Genomic DNA, 19,169 nt, shown 5'->3' with positions numbered 1-19,169 from the left:
TAGATGACACTGCACTGGAGACAGAAAGGCTAAACAGGAGTTAGGCAGGTAAATAAATACAAAGGGTAATCAGGAGGGACTGAATATATCATACACAAATTCAAGAAGACAAAACGAGTATCATGCAGAAATGCTGTAAACAATCAATGAAGTGCAAGGAAGGGGATGGCAGGGGATGAGGGCAGGACATATGAATCAAGCTAAGGACCTGAACTCATCCTGGAGATAACAGGGATGGAGGGTCTTAGCACAGGAGTAGCACGATTACACCTGCCCATGAAAGATCCCTCTGGCAACGGTCCAAGGGTAGTCCTGAGGGGAACATGTCGCACTGGGAGACCAATTAGGAGCCTCTCACAGTAACCTGGACTTCCAATGACTGGCGCTTGTCCTGGTACAATGAAAAGGAAGGGGTGGATTCAGAAATAGAAGGTAACCACTGGCAAGACTCTGATTTAAATCCATGGTGTGTGAGGGAAAGGGAAGATTCTGAGATGATGCTCAAGTGTCTGTCTTGGGTGACTCGGGGAAAGGCAAAGAGGGGAGTGAGAACAATGCGGGGGTAGATTGGAGACTCAGTGTGGGAAACAAGAGATACACGGAGTTGAGTTTTCAACATACAAAGTTTGGGGTGCCTCTGGTCAGTCTAATGGATACGGGCAGTTGGTAAGAGTCTGCAGTTCAGAGTGATGGAGACCTATTTGGGAGTCATCATTTACAAATCGTTACTGAATGCCTAGATCTACCGCATATGGGTTGTAGTAAAAAGAACAAAAGTGGAGAAGATCACCGAAGATGAGCACATGGTGAGACTATCAAGAGGGCTGAGAGCAGAACCTAAGGAAAATCAACAGCGGGGCTTGGAGCAGACAGGGAAAAGCGATGAGAATCAAAAGTAATGTCACAGAGACAAAGGCAATTAAGATCAGAGCAGTTAACAATGTCAAGGAAAGCAAAGAAGTCCAGAAGGAGAAGGCCTGGAACAGGTCACTGATTCGGCATATCAGGTGGCCGTTATCAAAGTATCACATAGGTGTTTGGAGGCCAAAGTCAGACATCACTGACTTGAGGTGTGAATCGGAAGCGCTAAAATGGAGCAAAGAACAGAACTGTTTACCATCAGGGGAAGTCAACAATTGGAGGTATGGCTTATCTTTTATAATTCATTACCGGTGTGATGGTTAATTTCATGTATCATCTTGGCTGGGTCACCAGCTGGACCAAGGGTCACCAAGTACATAATACCTTTCAACATTCATCAAACTAATGAATATAATGATACCGGCTGGTTGTTCCTAAGATAAGGTGGGGAAAAGGGAGAGAGAAGCTCAGGGATTCAAATTCCAAATTCAAGTGCTGAATAAATGATCAGAAAACTTCTCTGTCTATCCTGAAGAGACCCTTATCTCCTTTATTTTTTTTTTTTTAAAGATTTTATTTTTTATTTGACAGAGAGAGAGACACAACACAGCAAGAGCAGGAACACAAGCAGGGGGAGTGGGAGAGGGAGAGGCAGGCTTCCCGCCGAGCAGGGAGCCCGATGTGGGGCTTGATCCCAGGACCCTGGGATCATGACCTGAGCTGAAGGCAGACGCTTAACGACTGAGCCACCCAGCACCACCCCCCCAATCTCCTTTAGCCACAGAGCTGAAACTGCTGAAACCAAAGCCAGAATCTCATCCTGAGAGTGGCTGAATTACAAAGCACATTGAGTTCCCAACCTCAGGGGATGTCTACTATTATAGTGAGGGCACTGATTGGGAAGGAACAGAACCCTGAACACTGGGGACCCTGATGAAGCTGGAGACATCGAACCCTAAGTACTGATGAGTCTTCTCTGCCAGTAGAAACAACTGCTCCACCCCTGTCTGAGGAGACTGAGTGCTTTGCCCAAGGGACCGGGAAAGCTCTCCCCTGAGGCAGCTGCCCTGAAAAACACGGCTGATTCTCCTCAGGACCCACCCCACCACTCCTCTTTGCTTCAAGATTCGTAACTGGACGTAAATCTCAGAAGGCCCCTAGAGGTACAGAGGACGACCCACAAGGAGACCCACTATATTCCAAATCACTACTTGATTTTTCTAATTTATACAGACAGAAATCCAGGGAATGTGTGTGGGTAATAGTAAAAGAAACAAAGTTGGATCTGGCCAAATTTACAGATACAGGCCCACTAAACAGATAATTCTGCATTTCATGTTGCAACTCGGGAGAGTTAGAGCTCTTATAGTTTGTTTCAGTTCCTTGGCTGAAATGTGGACCATATAAGGGGCCCACAGTAAATGAACTTGAAGCACCAGACCCGTCTTGATTTAATATAGAGGAAGGGATTCAAAGGCTTAGGGAGGTTGGAATGTTAGAGTGGATTTGTCATTTAAGACCTACTCACCCACCCTTGGAGGGTCCAGAAGACACACCTTTCACCATGACTGTGAGAAATAAATTTGTGAGAGGAGACCCAGCATCTTTGAAGAGTTCTGTGATTGCTCTGCTCTGGAGGCCAGACCTTCAGTGGGAGGCAATGCTTCCTAAATACAATGGAAGTGACTGCATCCTGGGGGAGCAGGGGCCAAGTGGTGGCACTCAATAGCCAGCGGGGGGTATGGTAACCATAACAGACCGTGAATGAGCAGCCATCAGAACAGTCTGACTCACAGAGACCTGCATGCAGCATTAGCTGGACGATCATGGTATTCCTAGAAGAGATACAGATGGGCAGCCTACTAAATTCCTACTTGATCTTTATAAGCAGAAAAGTTCTAGGTCAAATGAACCAAAGTCTAAATTGAGTCATGGGGCACCTGGGTGGCTCAGTCAGTTGAGCATCTGCCTTCGGCTCGGGTCATGGTCCCGGGGTCCTTGGATCGAGCCCCACCTGGGGCTCCCTGCTCAGCGGAAGTCCGCTTCTTCCTCTCCCTTTGCCTGGCACTCCCCCTGCTTGTGCTCTCTCTCTCTGACAAATAAGTAAATAAAACCTTACAAATAAATAGAGTCATAAACCCAGAAAGTTACATCCCCTCAATCAATTTCCAGACTTGAGCTTGTTTACAGACCCAGGACCCCTCAATAATGGGGAGGCCAGGTCCAAACTAGCATAAATTAAGAAAGGAATTTGAATGAAGGCATTTCAGTGGCAACCATCACCCTGATGTACCAAAACATTTAAAGAACTAAAAATGTGTTTTGTAGTTCTTAGTATTTACAAGAGTAGAAGAAAATGTCAGAGATGCAATACTGCACAGGCCCACAAGCTCTAACAGAAAACCCCTGGGGCCAGATGTGTTTCAGACGTAGAATTTTTCAGATTTAAAAAAATGAACTTAATGTGTACACTCTATATCATCTACTAGCCTCAGCAGGGTCCAAGGCAGCATCCCATAATAAAACGCATTAGTATTTCTGTAGTGAAACACATGATTAGTCATACCAAGAGGGATCAAGGCTAAAAATAGTCTCTCATTAGTACAGGTCAAATCTTGCAGCCACAAGAGTTTGTATCAAACGTAGGGAAAAAGTTTCCATTTTCAGAGATCTGGGGGTTTGAAATTGCTGATAAGAGATTGTGCACCTACAATCTGAAATGAGAACGAGAAACTGCCCCTCGGCATGTTCTGTTCTTAACTCCACATACTGGAGCCTGATTATAGTCGGAATCACCTCTGCTTACTATCAATACATTCTCTAGGGGCTCCTGGGTGGCTCAGTCGGTTAAGCGTCTGCCTTCGGCTCAGGTCGTGATCCTGGGATCCTGGGATCTAGTCCTGCATCGGGCTCCCTGCTCAGCGGGGAGTCTGCTTCTCCCCCTCCCTCTGTTGCTCCCCCTGCTTGTGCGCGCTCCTGCTCTCTCTCTCTCTGTCAGGTAAGTAAGTAAAAATCTTTAAAAAAAAAATACATTCTCTAATTTCTCTAGTGTGTAAAATTCAGCAAGCCTCACTGAGGTTCTTCAGCAAGGCAGCAGAACTACATTGGAACCTCTGTCACTGGGGTGGAGGGGCCGGGCAAAGGCGCCAGTCAGCGCCTCTGGTGCGAAGACCCAGAGCCTGTTTGCACATCTTGCGGGGCAAGCCTGCCAGAAGTCTTAACTGTAGACGGATTTGCACAGCCTCCAGGGAAGAACTCAACCCAAGCAGGAAGGTAAGGCTCAGTGGCTTGGTCCATACGTAGTGCCTCCTGATGAGGGGCAAGGGACCTTTCTGAGCAAGGGACCTTTCTGACGTGGTGTCAGACACTTCGTTAAATGGATCCACGCTGTGTCCTAGCCAGAAGAATCAGTATAAGAGTGAGAAGAACCTACAAAACCCACACCATTACAAATCCCTGCGGAGTAGTCTGAGCACTGGGTGGCTCAGATTCTGCTGTTAGTAAGGATGCTTTCCACATGGCAGCTCTGTCCCTCCAAGCAGAGTCAGCAGTAATCCAGCCATCACGATTCTTGTACAAACATTACCACGAAGAGAAGGAAACTGGATACCCTGGGACAGAGTAAAGACACTCTGTAAACATTTCAGATATGCCAAAAGCCTCCTAAAAAAATGGTTAGACTTTGAAGGAGAAATTCTATAATATAGCAGAGAGGCTGCAAATATATGCTTTGAGTCCCAACTCTATCATATATTAGCTTTCTGGGACCTTGGACAAGTGACACAACCTACCGGATTCTTAGTTTCCTCATCTATAAAATTCAGAAGAGTAATTATCACACAGAATTGTCAATGAGATAATGCATGCAAGTTGCTCAGTAGAGGCTTAGCATATAGTAAGCACTTAGTCAATGAGGGCAGAGCAAAAAAGTACCATGAAACCAGTTGTTCAGCCAAATTTCTAAGGGCTAAGAAACAGGAACTATACTTGACAGAAGACACACATAGGATCTGCATCTGTATCTATATAGATAGATATAATATCAACGAATTAATTCAAAATTTCTCCCTAACTACTCACTCACTCTCTCTGCCATTCTTAGCCATTTAGGAGATCTCAAATATTTGCATTTTAATACATTTTTCTCTTAGGAAACGGAGTCCTTTACTGGTGTTTCTGAGCAACACCCTTTGAAGAAGGATATATAGCAAATATAACCTGGATATGACTGGAGAGTGAGTAACTATAAGACACCGTCTGGTACAGGGTCATATAAAGTTCTCACTGAAGCTTAGTCTACAATATAGCACCTTTTTTAGGTGCTATCTGGAAAAAGCACAAGATTATGTTAAAGTGACATAACTCCACACTATGTTCCTTAATGTTTGAAGAGAAAAGAATACATTTCTTAATTTTGATAAAAGCATTTTTTTAATGTTTTGCACATAATAAATTTTCCAGATTCCACAGTAGAATATCAGGGTCCTAGTATAAACAATGTTCATTGCAAATTCATCAAAGTTTGTTCAGTTGGTTACAGCATGATACTAACAAAGCTCAAGTCATGGATTTCAATCTATGCAGCAATTACTACAATAATAAATAACTCAAGCTCAACAAAGACATAGTACATTTCTAAATTCAATTAGCTAAACCTAATAACTGGGTACAGAGTATCACAGTTGCTAGACAACTAGAGTGGAGTCTTGAACAGTACCAGTTTGAACTGCATAGGTCCACTTACACATGGATTTTTTTTTTAATACAGTACTGTAAATGTATTTTCCTTATGATTTTCTTAACATTTTCTTTTCTCTAGCTTACTTTATTATAAGAATACTGTATATAATACATATGACATACAAAATATGTGTTAATCTATTGTTTATGTTCTTGGTAAGGCTTCCAGTCAACAGTAACCTCTTAGCAGTTTTCAGGAGTCAAAAGCTATACTTGAATTTTCGACTGTGTGGGGGTCAGCACTCCTAACCCCAGTGTTGTTCAAGGGCCAAGTGTATTCCAACTATGTGCCCAGACAGTCAATCAGAGGTATTACAAAGTTCACAATTTCTAAAGAGTCTGAGTTTGAAAGATAAGATAAATAAATAAAGTTACCGAAGGAGGATTTATTAATGAAAGCATCCTTCTTTTCTTGATAAAGACTTAATGGGACCAATGGAAATTTTTAAGTGACTAAAAATTACAGCAGCCACATGCATTCAGAAAGATACTGAATAGGGGCGCCTGGGTGGCTCAGTCGTTGGGCGTCTGCCTTCGCTCAGGTCATGATCCCAGGGTGGTGGGATCGAGCCCCGCGTTGGGCTTCATGCTCGGCAGGGAGCTTGCTTCTCCCTCTCCCACTCCCCCTGCTTGTGTTCCTGCTCTCGCTGTCTCTCTGTCAAATAAAGGAATAAATAAAATCTTTAAAAAAAAAAAGATACTGAATAAAGAGGTTTAAGGGCAAAGATATAAAGGTCCCAAGAGACAATTAAATTTCTCAACTTAGGCACTATGAATGGTCCCAAAGCCAACTGTCCTCTGCCCTCTTATGGCAGTCAAAATCCCAAGGACTGTGGTCTGGACTCTAGGGCATTGCTAATATCAAGCACTTGGCAAAATGAGTGGAAAAGGAAGAAAGGGGAAAATCACTCAAGATACATGAAAGCTTCATACCTCATCAGCCGTAGGGACCAAGACCTGGAGCCATGATACTTGAGACCTCAGGAGATAGTTCTAGTTTTTCTAATAATTAAACTCCCTTTGATGGAGCCTAAAGACCAAACTAATCTAGAATAAATTCTGTCAGAGCAAATCCTTTATTGTCTCATTTCAAATGATGCCAGTGTTCGTAGAGAACAAGATTAAAATCTTTGCAAGGTTTAGGTACACGTGAGATGCATGTCTTACACAGAGAATTCAAATTCTCAGATAAAAGATACAACTTAAATAAAAAAAACACCCTTGGGGCCCTGTAGAAGATTCTAATCATCCAGGAAAAATGTGACCACAGAATCACATAAATCAACCTCAGTGGGAAGAGAAAGGAATGTGAGAAATATTTAACAGGTAGGTCAGCATTTTCTAGATGGAGGGCATGCAACAATATTTTTGAAAAACTGCATATATCAAGTTTTTCCCAATCAAAGCACATTTTAAAAGCTCAGTAGGAAAGATCAGCCATTAATGAAATCCCACAACGTATCCTTTGTACGTTTAAAAAAGATCTACTTTGTAATACAAATAAGTGTTCTATAGTTTTTTTAATTCTGCAAATTTTCGTAACAGGTGAATCATATTTTCTTTAATAGGTGAATTATTTTCTTAAAAGTGGTGACTGTCAGGAATTTAATCTGTCCTTTATTATTCATTTTCAGTATGGGCACCCTGTGTAGGATCCAGTCTCCCTGCTGTATCCCCAGTAACTAAAAATAGCACCACGCACCCAGTAGGTGTTCATTTAGTGCCTTTGCTTTGTAAAAACACAAATTTTCATTTCATGTTCTTTTCACATATATCTCTCTTTCACTTAAGATTGGTTTTTATTTCTTCTTTTGGCAGTCTCTGAGCCTAGTGACTATCCTAGAGTTAGGGTAAAAACAAGTGGTAGAATTTTTTTTTTAAGGACTAAGTTTTGTTCTTTTTTTTTGGATTTTATTTATTTATTAGAGAGAGAGAGAGAGAGAGAGAGAACGGGCGGGGAGAGGGACAGCAGGAGAGGGAGAAGCCGGCTCCCCTGGGATCATGACCTGAGCCGAAGGCAGATGCTTAACAACTGAGCCACCCAGGCGTCCCTGGACTAAGTTTTGTTTTATTATCCTAACTAGTAAATAAGTAAAAGGCTGAGGGAATAGTAGTGAAATTTGTGGCCTTTTGACTGAAGAGGTAGTATCTCAAGTCTGAATTCTGTCAACAAGCATCAAATGAAAGTCCTACTGATAAAACACTTAAGGGCTACAACAAACATGATAAAATAATTTAAATATATAATAACCAGAAATTCCAAAACGACAGTGTTTAAAGTAGTGGAAGAATGTTAATTCACTGCATACATTTCTAAAGAAATATGAAATGGTACTTAAAGAGTGAAAATAACCAGATAATACATAAAATCACACTTGGAAAAAATATTCCTTTTTCCAAGGGACATGTATTGGGCACCCACCATATGCCAGGCTAAATCCTGTTTATTACAAACTACTAACAAACTGTTCTCGAGACATACCTATGCCTTATTGCCCTTAAATAAACATTAGTGTCTATCATATCCTCTGTGCTAAGCACTAGGAATATTTCTTTAATAAGTTGTTTTTGTTTTTTTTTTTAAAGATTTTATTTATTTATTTGACAGAGAGAGACACAGCGAGAGAGGGAACACAAGCAGGGGGAGTGGGAGAGGGAGAAGCAGGCTTCCCGCCGAGCAGGGAGCCCGATGCGGGGCTCGATCCCAGGACTCTGGGATCATGACCTGAGCTGAAGGCAGACGCTTAACTGACTGAGCCACCCAGGCGCCCCAAGTTTTTTTTTTTTTTTTTAAGATTTTATCTATTTATTTGTCAGAGAGAGGGAGAAGCAGGCTCCCTGCTCAGCAGGGAGCCTGATGCGGGACTCCATCCCAGGACCCTGGGATAGTGACCTGAGCCGAAGGCAGAAGCTTAACCTGAGCCACCCAGGCGCCCCAGTGCTAGGAATATTTCTATAAACAAGACAAACACTATCTCTGTCCTGGATTCTCAGAGAGGAAAAAAGAAAAACCAAGTAGTCAGAAATTACAACAAAGAAATAAACAAAGGACCAGGAAATGATAACGGGGAACTCCTCTGGATAGGGTGGTTGGATAAAGGCCTCTGAAAAAGTGACATCTATACCCTCACTGATGAAAAGGAGACAACTCTGGGCAGATCTGGGGAAAGGGCAGGAAGAGGCAGCAGGAACAGCAAGTGCAAAGGACCTGAGGTGGGAATGAATGTCAAAGAGCAAAAGATGGCAGTGTGGCTTGAATATAGTGAGCAAGGGTGCATATGGCACAAGCTGAGGTCAGAGAGGCAGAAACTAGATCACACAGAGCACTGCAGGCCATGGGGAGAAGTCGCTACGTCATTCAGAGTATAAGGGGAAGCCATTAAGACTTTTAAAGAAGAAAGCAAGATGATCTGAATACATTTTTATAAAAATCATTCTTGCATTTGGGTGAAGAATGGATTAAAAAGAGGCAGGATGGAGGAACGGGGACACCAGTTTAGTGATTTTGACTAAAATGCTAAGAGTGGACTGCTGACAGAAACCTGGTGAATTCCAAACACATTTTGTAGATGGCAGATGAGGTTGGATGTGGGGCTTGATGAAGGACAGGGAGGAATCGAGGGTGGATCCTAGACCTGGGTTGAGCAATTAGATGAATGGTGGTACCATTTACTGAAGTGGGTGGTGCAAATTACTGAGATTTATTCTTCATATACTGTGTGCTCATTCCTCCTGATGGCGGACCAAAGACATGACAATCGCCAAATCCGATGAATCCTTATCATATTTAATCTCCTCTTCTGACACTGTTAACCACTCCCTCTTACTTAAAACTTCATTCCCTCTTGGTTTCTAAGACACCTCATTCTTCCAGTTCTTCACTTACTCATCAGACATCCGTCTCAGGTTCCATATACCCGAGGGCTCTGTCCCTGGCCCTCTGCTATTTCCTTCAACACACTCTCTGTTGGTGACCTCATCCAAGCAATCCATAACTTTAACTACTATCTACGTGATGCCTTCCAAATCTGTATCTCCAACCAGAACTTTCTCATCTCCAGAACCATCTATCCAACTATCCTCTGCCCACTTCTATTAGGATGTCTCAGCTGCATCAGAAACTCAACATACCCAAAAGTAATTTCATCATCACTGTTCCCTCAACCCCACATTCATCTGTGCAAAGCCCCACCTGCCAAAAATGGGCCCAGCTTCCCAAACCCCAAACCTTAGGATCATCTTTCACTCCTCTTTCAAGTCCACAGCAAATCAATTTGCAAACCCTATCAAATTTACTTTCTAACTAGCTCACAAGTGTGTCCTCTCTTCATATCTCACTGCTTTAATTCAGCTCTTCATCTTCCTCTGGATTATTACAATAGCCCTCTGGTTTCTTCAATCTCACATTGCTCCAACCCATTCTTCACGTCTCCAGAGAGAAAGAAATCCTTCACCAGCTTCCCACAGGATAAAAATCAAGCCTTACAAATGGCAAATGAGGTCCTTTGTGAGTTAATGCCTCTGCCTGGCTCTCCTGCCTCAAGTGCCCCCCATCTCTCTCCCACCATACACTCCTACCTCCCACACCAACCTACCAACGCATCTATTCCTCCAGTGGCCTGGACTCCAGTCTAAGATGACGGCCCTCCTTAGTGCTCTCAGGGCACCCCACTGTCAAAGAGAACTTCTCATATTACTTATTGCACTGTGCTTCTCCCTGTAAATTATGGGAGGGCAGGGACTGTCCTTCTTAGGGTATTTTTGGTGCTTAATTCTTACAAGGTGCTTAATAAATGTTTGCTGAATAACTGTATCTGGATCAAATTCAGGAAGGTTTTCTATAAAACTGGACTGCTATCCATGGACACCATCCATGACCAGGAAAAGACGACTTGGCAAGGAGAAACATTTGATGGTTTTCCAAAATTAAGCAGTAATGTTAGTGGCTGATTTTCACATACCAACATTCATCTTTCCTTACTGAAGAGCTGGGCACATCCAAGGTGTATGCAGCTATTATTCTGATGATCTTTTCATATTAATATCCATTAATACTTAGTTTTTCAGTTCTGCTTTTAGTACCTTGAGTCTAATTAAGATCGCCCTCCCCGCTTTGTCCTCAGTGGCAATGTCTGACCTCTCCTGTGTAATTATTCTGTCTGAAGCACACAAGATTTCTGATCAAACTCATTTTTAGGCTATTTCCTACCTGTTTACTTAAAACACAAATATTGTCACCATCGCCAACAAAACCCGCCCCCCACACTTTTAATCTTTTTTTCCTCAAAGGAGACATTTACACAGAACCTGTCAACCTCCAGAGGACGAGGAGACTTTTACCTTTATACGTTACCACCCTTGGAATCATTGGTTAAATGATAGCTTTCCTGGTTCCAAAGATCACATGAAGGACTTTTCCACGAAAGAAATTACTGAGTAAACTTGTATTCAGACACTGTGATGCAACTGACATTTTGTGAAACAAAAGAAACGAAAAAGTCGACGTGGTTTCTTAGGAGTTGGCCTTCTTTAGAACCATTACTTAACCACGTTCTGAGGCAGCAACAAGTCCTTTGCTTTGAACAACAACACAAAAAAGTCCTATGACCAACACTACTTCAGATGTCCATAAAACAACTCATCCAATGCAATAAATCGAGCCTGAGGTTTACCTTAAGTTGACCCATGAAATTTGGCAAGAAAAAAAGGTCATTAAAAAAAAGAAGAAGAGAAAAGGGAAAATGAGCTTTTTAATGTCCTGCGTCTTGTCAAACTGTGGTGACTCTGCCTGGCGTTATTACGGATTTGACCAAATTCCTTTAAGCCTGGTCATTTCAGTGGTATTCCCAGTCTTTGCCTCCTAACCCAGAAGTAATGTAAATGTCCCCGCGGTGGGTGCTCGGCAGACTGGAGAAGAGACCCAGGAGACTCCAGGGCTCCTCTATCACGGAGGCTTAAAAAATGGACTGGAGGGCATTCGAAATGGAACTCACAAGGTAAAACAAGACATTCGTCTAAAACAAGGAAATAAACCAACAAAGAAAAGCCTGCAACCTTCCGCCACCTCCTAAAGGTGGAGAACGCCAGAACCCCCGGTTCCCCGAACGGGAATCCCAGGCGGGAGTGCCGGGGCGACCCCGGGTCACACGCGGGGAAGGCGGGCGACCCCGCGCCAGCGCGAAGCAGCCGCCCGCCGGTCCTCGGCCCCCGCGGCCCCCCCAGAAGAGAGCAAGGTGGGGAGCTCGCCCCTCCTCCCGCACACGCAGGGACCGGGAAGAAGGAAGGCTCAGCGCTCCCCACCCGCGCGGCTCCCGCGGCTCCGGAGCGCGCAGGCCGCGCCCCCTCCCCACCTCGGCGCCCGCCACCCCGGCCCCCGCCGCCCCGGCCCCCACCGCCCCGGCTCCGGCATCACTCACACAGCCCGAGCGCCGCCGCCAGCACCGACCACAGCCAGCGCCTGCGGGCTGGGGCTACTGGCACTGCCGCGGCTCCCGCGGGCGCTGCCATCGTCCTTCCCATGCCGCCGCGCCCCGGGCCCCCGTCCCCACTGCGCTCCACTCGGCTCGCCGCAGGAACTCCGGCCTTGTCGCCGCCCGCTCCCGCTGGCACCTCCACGCCGCGCTCCCCGCTCCCGGCCCCAGCCGCAACCCCCGCCCCGCGCCGGCCCCGGTGGTCCGCTCATTGGCCAGCCCCGCGTCCTCGGGAGGACGCCATTGGAGGACACCGACCGTCCATCAACCCCTCTCGTCCGGAGGGCCCGCCCCCCCGGTCCCACCCAGGCTTCTTCTCCCAGCGTTGGAGGCCGGGGTCTTCGGAGGTGCTGGGCTCCCGCCGCCCGGCCCTCCGCCCGCCTGGGTGTCCGTGTGTGTCCCGCCTGCCGACCGCCTGCCGCCGTCTCCTCTGTCTCTCGGAGGTCCAGTCCCGCAGATCTCTTCACAGTCTCTCCTGGCCGCGGGTCCTTGCCGGGTCTGTGCTCGCCTCGGGGTCAGCCCTTCTAGGTTTTTCTGGGCCTCACCTACAGGAAAAAGCACTCCATTTACAAAGGGAAAAAAAAGAGGGGACGATGGGATGATTCAGTCGGCCGCTTGGAACACATCTCCCGCCTTGCCCTTTGCAAGGCCTGTCCTTCGCCTCGACTGGGTAATTTATGTGTTACAATTTGAGAAATCAGCTAGGTTAAAAAAGAGTCTCCATCTTGCCCGAATCTCCTCTTAGGAGGCCTTCTTTAGGCTTAAGAAAGGCTGGAAACCGGGAACTCTTTCCTGCTACCTGGAACACAAATGAATGTGCTTTTAGTTTGTTTTCCTTTTGCAGACAAAATGTCCCTTGATTTGTCAATAAAAATTGGAATGGGGAAGTTCCTGAGCCTGAAGTGCCTTGGTTGACTGCTCAACTTGGTTCCCTTGGCCCAGAACAGTGTCTGCTGCTCACCGGTTGCCCAATAAATGCTGAAAAGTGTTTGGAAGGGTCCTTATGAGAATACCCTACAAAGGGCACACCAGAAGGAGGGACAGGAGCATGACAAGATGAGAGTGAATGAAGAAAAGGAAGAATCTAGGTGGGCGGCCAGTAGAGTGAAGGAAGGAACAAAATGTGGACCATTAGCACAAGAGGAGGGGAAGAGTATGGTGAGAAAACCCAAATGTAACCTCTCATTTAAGGGTTTTTGTCTAAAGTCAATTTAGACAAACTGATATTTTTGCTGTTTTAGCCTACTAGCCTTGTAAGGAAACTCATAATAATTAGCAGTAGTGAGAGAAAACTAAAAAAGCATGACAACCATTTTGCCCTATTTTTCTCTGCAAGATCCTTATGAAGTGTGTCTGGAATGTCATAGGTTGGATTGAATACAAATGCGTTAAGTGAGTAACTACTATGTGCTGTAGATGTAGAACACCTAGACTTTACTCTCAAGAAGCACATAGGCCTCCAGCGTAGACATTACAGGTACCAAATTTTTTTAAATGCTTGAAGAGGAGAAACCCAAGGCCAACAGACACATTGTTTCTCAAGGACACATGTAATGTTACAGGCATCTCTGACTGTGATATACCTCAACACACACACCTTCCTCTTCTGGGAACCACTGGCCAAGAGGTGTGGGGGAAAGATGCAGAAAGGATGTAGCACTTGAGGTGGACTTTATTTTTTTTAAAAGATTCTATTTATTTATTTGACAGAGAGAGAGACAGCGAGAGAGGGAACACAAGCAGGGGGAGTGGGAGAGGGAGAAGCAGGCTTCCCACCGAGCAGAAAGCTCAATGCGGGGCTCGATCCCAGGACTCTGAGCCAAAAGGACATGCTTGATAACTGAGCCACCCAGGCGGACTTTAGAGGATGAATAAAGGTTCACTGAGAAGGTATAGGAAAGCAAACTCAGAAACAGGAAAGCAGTACCAGGTGCAAGAAATAGTGGGTAAATCTTCTGTGGTTTGGAACTTCAGAGGAGTTAGGGAAGGAGAATGCTGGTGGTCTTTTGAAGAACCTTGGGTTGTCCATCCTGTGGCCACTAGGGAGAGGTAAAAGGGGAATGACAAATTCAGGTCTGTGTTTTAAAAGGTTGACCACAGCAGACAAGGTGAGTGAGAAAAGAATCCAGGGTGCCTGGGTGGCTCACTTGGTTAAGTGTCTGTCTTGGGCTCAGGTCATGATCCCAGGGTCCTGGGATGGAGCTCTACAGGGAGTCTGCTTCTCCCTCTCCCCCCCACCCCCCCGCCTCATACTCAGGTGTGTGCATGCTCTCTTTCTCTCTCAAATAAATAAATAAAATATTTTAAAAAGAGAGTAAAAAGAATCCAGAAAGACAGATATGACCTCCAGTTTCTAGCCTGAGTGGAGAATAATGCTACCAGTCGACCGAAACGAAAGCCAAGGAAGAGAACCTGGTCTTCGAGGACGGCTAACAAGGTGGGCCTTGGACGTAGCTTAAGATGCTGACAGACGTCAGGGGAACTGCAGAAGGGCTTCTTGGAACTTGAGCCGCTGTGGCAGCAAGGTGTTCCACAAGAAACATTGGTCCATCAGTCTCAAGTCAATAGAACGTCCTTCCCTTCAAATATGGGATGTAAAGGAAAAATGACTTCCCTTGGAAGGGTCAGAGGGCTTGGTCTATCTGAGCACTAGTTGCTGTCAGGCCTCCCTAGGACTCCTGGGTGACAGCAGATGTGGCCACTCCCAGACTGAGTACACCAGCCCCCCTTTCTTCCTTAGCTTCAAATCCCCGGCCAGCTTCTCTCCCTGCTTCCCTTGGGATCTTCTCCTCTGCCCCGAAGCCTGTGCGCACCCCTGCAGGGAGGAAGACCCGTCCAGAGAGAACAAGAACACCTGGACTCTGAGGTGTTTTGCAGGGGGCTGGACTTTCCATGGATATTTCCACAACTTCCACAACCACCAGAGAGTGGACAGAATGAATTTCCCATTTACTCCTTTTTTAGAGCCTTTCATTGGCTCCTTATTGCCCTTAGCATGACGTCCAAACCCTTTGACTGGCATCACATCCCTGCAGACTGCTTTTGTGAGCGCCTGCCTGGGGCCCTTCTCCCCACACTCCAGCCATGCAACCCAAACCTGCCTTCAGTTCCAGCGCAGGCGCTCTCGAGCCTGCAGGGCTGCGTTCCCATGGCTTCCTCGGGCCTTAGGCCTCCCTCTGCCCCCTGACGGTCAACAGTTTATCTTCCCATCTTTCAGAACATAACTTGAGGGTGAATTCCTCTAAAAAGGTTTCCTGCAGTCTCTAATATCTCCCTGCACTGCCCTGTGTAGACTTGATCACTGTCACCCGGTACAGCTCTGTACTCATTCAGATTTCTAATGATTTTAAAACCTAAAATGGGACTCACGTCTCAAGGTCTTTTCGAACACAGTTGAGAGTAATGTATTAGGTGGTAAGTTCTCGATACAGGTTACTATTATCATATCAGCACTTGCTTGCTATTATCCACTTACTTGTCTGTCTCCCGTATAAAATGGTCCCCTCGAGGGACACAAGGGACTTTTTTCCCCAGGGCCTAAGACAGAGCCTGGTGCAGAGTAATGCTCGTCTCCTGTTAACCTCACACTTAGCTGCACTGTCCTCGTTGCTGTTTCTGGAACATTTCAGGTACACCCATGTCTCCCAGTGTTTGCACTGGCCGCCCCCTCTACCCAGTTGGTTCTTCCAGATATGCGCATGACTCACACCTTGTTCCTCTTCCAGCTTTTGCTCGCATGTTATCTTCTCAAAGAGGCCCATCCTTACCATCCTGTTCAAATCACAAACCCTCCCTATACAATTTCTTTCTTCATTATATTTATGGTTTGTCTTCTCTCACTAGAATGTCTGCTCCACCCCGGCAGGGACTGTTTCTGTTTTGTTCACGAATATACTCAACACCTCGCACACAGCAGATGCTCAATACATTTTTGCTGGGTGAAGAGATGAATGAATGTTTATTAAATTAATCTAGAGAAGTTACAAAAAAACCCCAAAAAAACATCGTGCAAAGTTGTAGTTTCTGACCCTGCTGTAGAGAGTAAATGGGAAAACAAACAAGCCAAAAACCCCCTTGGATTCCAGTCATTATTGTTAGTCCGAGGTCCTCACTCAGCAAACCTCCTTCTCTTCACGTACCCCTTTCTTCCTCCTGGAAACTCCCCTTTTCCAGCGCGTGCAATTCAGACAATACAATCAGAATCAACTGAAGACTTCCAATCAGGTCAGAAAGGTCCTTTCAATGGACGGCTGCCTCTGAAAAGAAGGGGCTCCTTGGGGAGAATTTTCCCCACAGAATCAATAATAAGAAAAAAATCATGTGCAGAGGCCTTCTGATAATAGTTATTGACACAGGCCCATTGGCCTCACAGACTTCCTTTTTCACGCAGCGCACAATATATGCAGTAGTGAGGAGGGGTTTGCCTTGGCTTCACTTAATAGAGATAAGATAAGGGGCGCTCAGGAGCATCTGCTGCTGGCAAATATATAAGGGCAGAATTTTCTAGAGCTGGAATTAACGGGACAAAGTAGGAAGATGGTGACAGGCACCAAAATTTCAAACAGATCTTTGTGATTGTGGTGAGATCCTCCCCGCCTCCTGTATTCTCATGGGCATTCCTTCCTTGCTTGTCTTTTTTAAGATCTGTTGCCACAGGAATTGGAACACTGTAATCTGTGGGTAGTGAGAATTTGACTATTAATGAATAAATATCAGAGTAAAAAATGAATCCCAGGCCATCGTGAAAAAGATTTGCCTGAAGCGAAATCAATTTCATTAATATTTCTGTTGACAGAATGGCTTAATTCAGGAGAAGGGTTGCATTTTTGCTAGCAGATATTGAAAATTTGAAAATTAGAGTTCTAGTGTCTCCGGTGTTTCTGGGCACCAAATTGGGGGAACAAGAATAATGGGGGTCCTTAGAGAGGTGTTGTCAGTAAAAGTAGATGTCACCAGGCTTTTTCATTTGCTGTGACTGGGATAAAATGTTCCTCAAGATCCTCTGTCCCCTTGTACACTGTAACAATCTGTGTACTACAAGGGAAGGATGTGCCCTGGAGGGGGTCACAGGCATTCCTTTACCAGGATAGAGATGTTTCTCCCTGTGAGTTAGGCAACTGATATTCTGAGTTTTGTTACTGTCAGTTTTCCTGCACCTTTGTGAGAGGCAAATGAGATACTCTAATGGAGCCTGAAGAGTAATAGACAAACTATTTTCCAATCACTAGAGAGAAGTAGGAGTAAGAAAAAAAAAAAAAACCAACCCTGAAAATGATAATAACTATAGTAAATTCAATTGGGAAAGGAGAGCATAGAGACCTCTTAGTAACTGTAGAAGCTCAGGTTTTCAGAAATCTGAAGTGGTTACAGTATTTTACCTTACAAGTTATATTTTTTAGTTTCCTCGTTCTCATGAGAAATATAAACTTCTTAAGTGTCTAGGGCACATTTTTTCCAGTTAGGTTTTGATGAATGAAGTGAGCTGGCACCTAGAACCAATGAACATTTTAAAGGGTATTCTTATTCTCCTTGCCTTGAGCCCTAAGAAGAACTCAAGTCTCTTGTTAGGACAGTTTCAAACAAAACAAAGAAGGGTGGGGAATGTTAGAGATCCAGAACTATAATTTGCTAGTGTCAAACCATAGGAAGAAAGTTGACAATTCAGTGTCTGGTACATAGTGCTTCTAATGTTTGTTGAGTGAATGAGCAACCAGGCGAATGAATAAACTGATATGAAACAAAGTAAGTGACTAGGTTCTATTCTGGATAGCCACTCTTCTATTTGTTGTTGTTATTTGTTGACAGTTCACACTTACTAGCTGTCCAAGTACCAAGATTTGTTTTGTTGAGGAACTTGAAACTAATTGCAGTCATTTATTGAGCACCAGCTTTGTTAGCATAAGCTTAAATAATAAGTATTTAAGAATTTAAAATATAGTAAACAAGCCATGCGGTAAAGGTATTGGGACAATTGGGCACCAATCATAATGAATTATACATTTGGTTGCCAGTTACACAGATTTCAGTATTGTCCTCCAGTAAATTATGATTAGAGGAGACAAGACTGCACGCCAATTATATATCACATACAGTTGATTTTAATATGTTAAAGGATCTTTCTCTGGGAAAGTTAGAGTTTGGGATTTATCCAAGAGGAAAAGATTTTCCAGCTGAAGAGAACACTTTGAGTAAAAACACAGAGATGGGAATTCACAAGGCTGGCTGGCGTCTTGAGCACTAGGATAAAAAGTATAGAAAGAAACCGACAATTTTACTATTATTGGAAAGCGCAACGTCCAGAACTCAGTAAAGAAGAGAGTCTGGAATCTTCCTGCCACAGGGACTTTGCCACAGATACCCTGCAATTTATTAGCCACGAATATAAACAGAATTATGTCTTTTGAAATGAAAGGTAAGTATATTACAATGGTAATGAGACCGTTGTTTTCTTCTGTATCAGATTCTTAAAGATAAAAAGTAAAAAAGAGAGAAAATAGAAAACCTACATAGAGCACAAAAACAAGCAAAGGATATAAACATAATACATAAATAACCGCTTGGGGGCGCCGGACTAAGTAGTTCACCTTCCTTTAGCATGGCAGGAATATCAAAATTACGCCGGCTCGTTGGTCTAGGGGTATGATTCTCGCTTAGGGTGCGAGAGGTCCCGGGTTCAAATCCCGGACGAGCCCTCCTTTTCTTACTAAAAATTTCTGATAATACATACAGGTAATAAATACACGTTGCTGCAAAACACAAAATTGAGACTTTTTGAGCTTTTGCACACTGCACATCCAAATCCTATAAGAAGACAACGTAAAAACGTAGAAAGTTTGAAAACATTGTGATACTCTGAAAACGCTGTCCCCACCCCTGCTAGTTCCGGAGTCGCGCGCGTGTGCAAGTGACACAGAGTTCCGCTGTCGGCTGCCCGCAGGTGTGGCCGGCCCGCGTCCAGCCACAGGCCGGGTGCTGGGCGTCGGCAGGAGGACTGCGCGCGCCTAGTCCGGGACCGCTAGTCGCCGGCGTCCTGCCCACGTGCGGGGCTGTGATCGGGGGGTCAGGACTCCGCACGAGGCGCCTCTTTTTTCCCAGCGC

The 19,169-nt window shown here is 44.8% G+C and overlaps 1 protein-coding gene and 1 non-coding gene across 5 annotated transcripts in view; one reads left to right on the top strand and one right to left on the bottom strand.

Annotated features, from left to right (window-relative positions):
• The window catches only part of MPZL1 (myelin protein zero like 1), a 48,490-nt gene extending 36,255 nt beyond the window's left edge, over positions 1 to 12,235 (bottom strand). For 2 of the 4 annotated variants that reach the window (XM_081824535.1, XM_081824534.1), the window contains exon 1: positions 12,018 to 12,232. In XM_081824535.1, coding sequence (XP_081680661.1) covers positions 12,018 to 12,120 — 103 coding nt within the window. In that variant the 5' untranslated portion in view covers positions 12,121 to 12,232. Of the gene's footprint in view, positions 1 to 12,017 lie in introns of all 4 variants that reach the window. The other 2 variants (XM_081824537.1, XM_081824536.1) reach the window with 2 other exon arrangements.
• Positions 12,236 to 18,691: 6,456 nt separating this feature from the next.
• TRNAP-AGG (transfer RNA proline (anticodon AGG)) lies at positions 18,692 to 18,763 on the top strand. Its single transcript has one exon. It is a non-coding gene; the product is annotated as a tRNA-Pro (tRNA).
• The last annotated feature ends 406 nt before the right edge of the window (positions 18,764 to 19,169 follow it).

Source organism: Leptonychotes weddellii, chromosome 6 (assembly GCF_054177405.1).
Source record: "Leptonychotes weddellii isolate Sample4059 chromosome 6, ASM5417740v2, whole genome shotgun sequence".
Lineage (NCBI taxonomy): Eukaryota > Metazoa > Chordata > Mammalia > Carnivora > Phocidae > Leptonychotes > Leptonychotes weddellii.
Note: the sequence above shows the minus strand (reverse complement) of the source record. Positions and strands in the feature narration are given on the sequence as shown.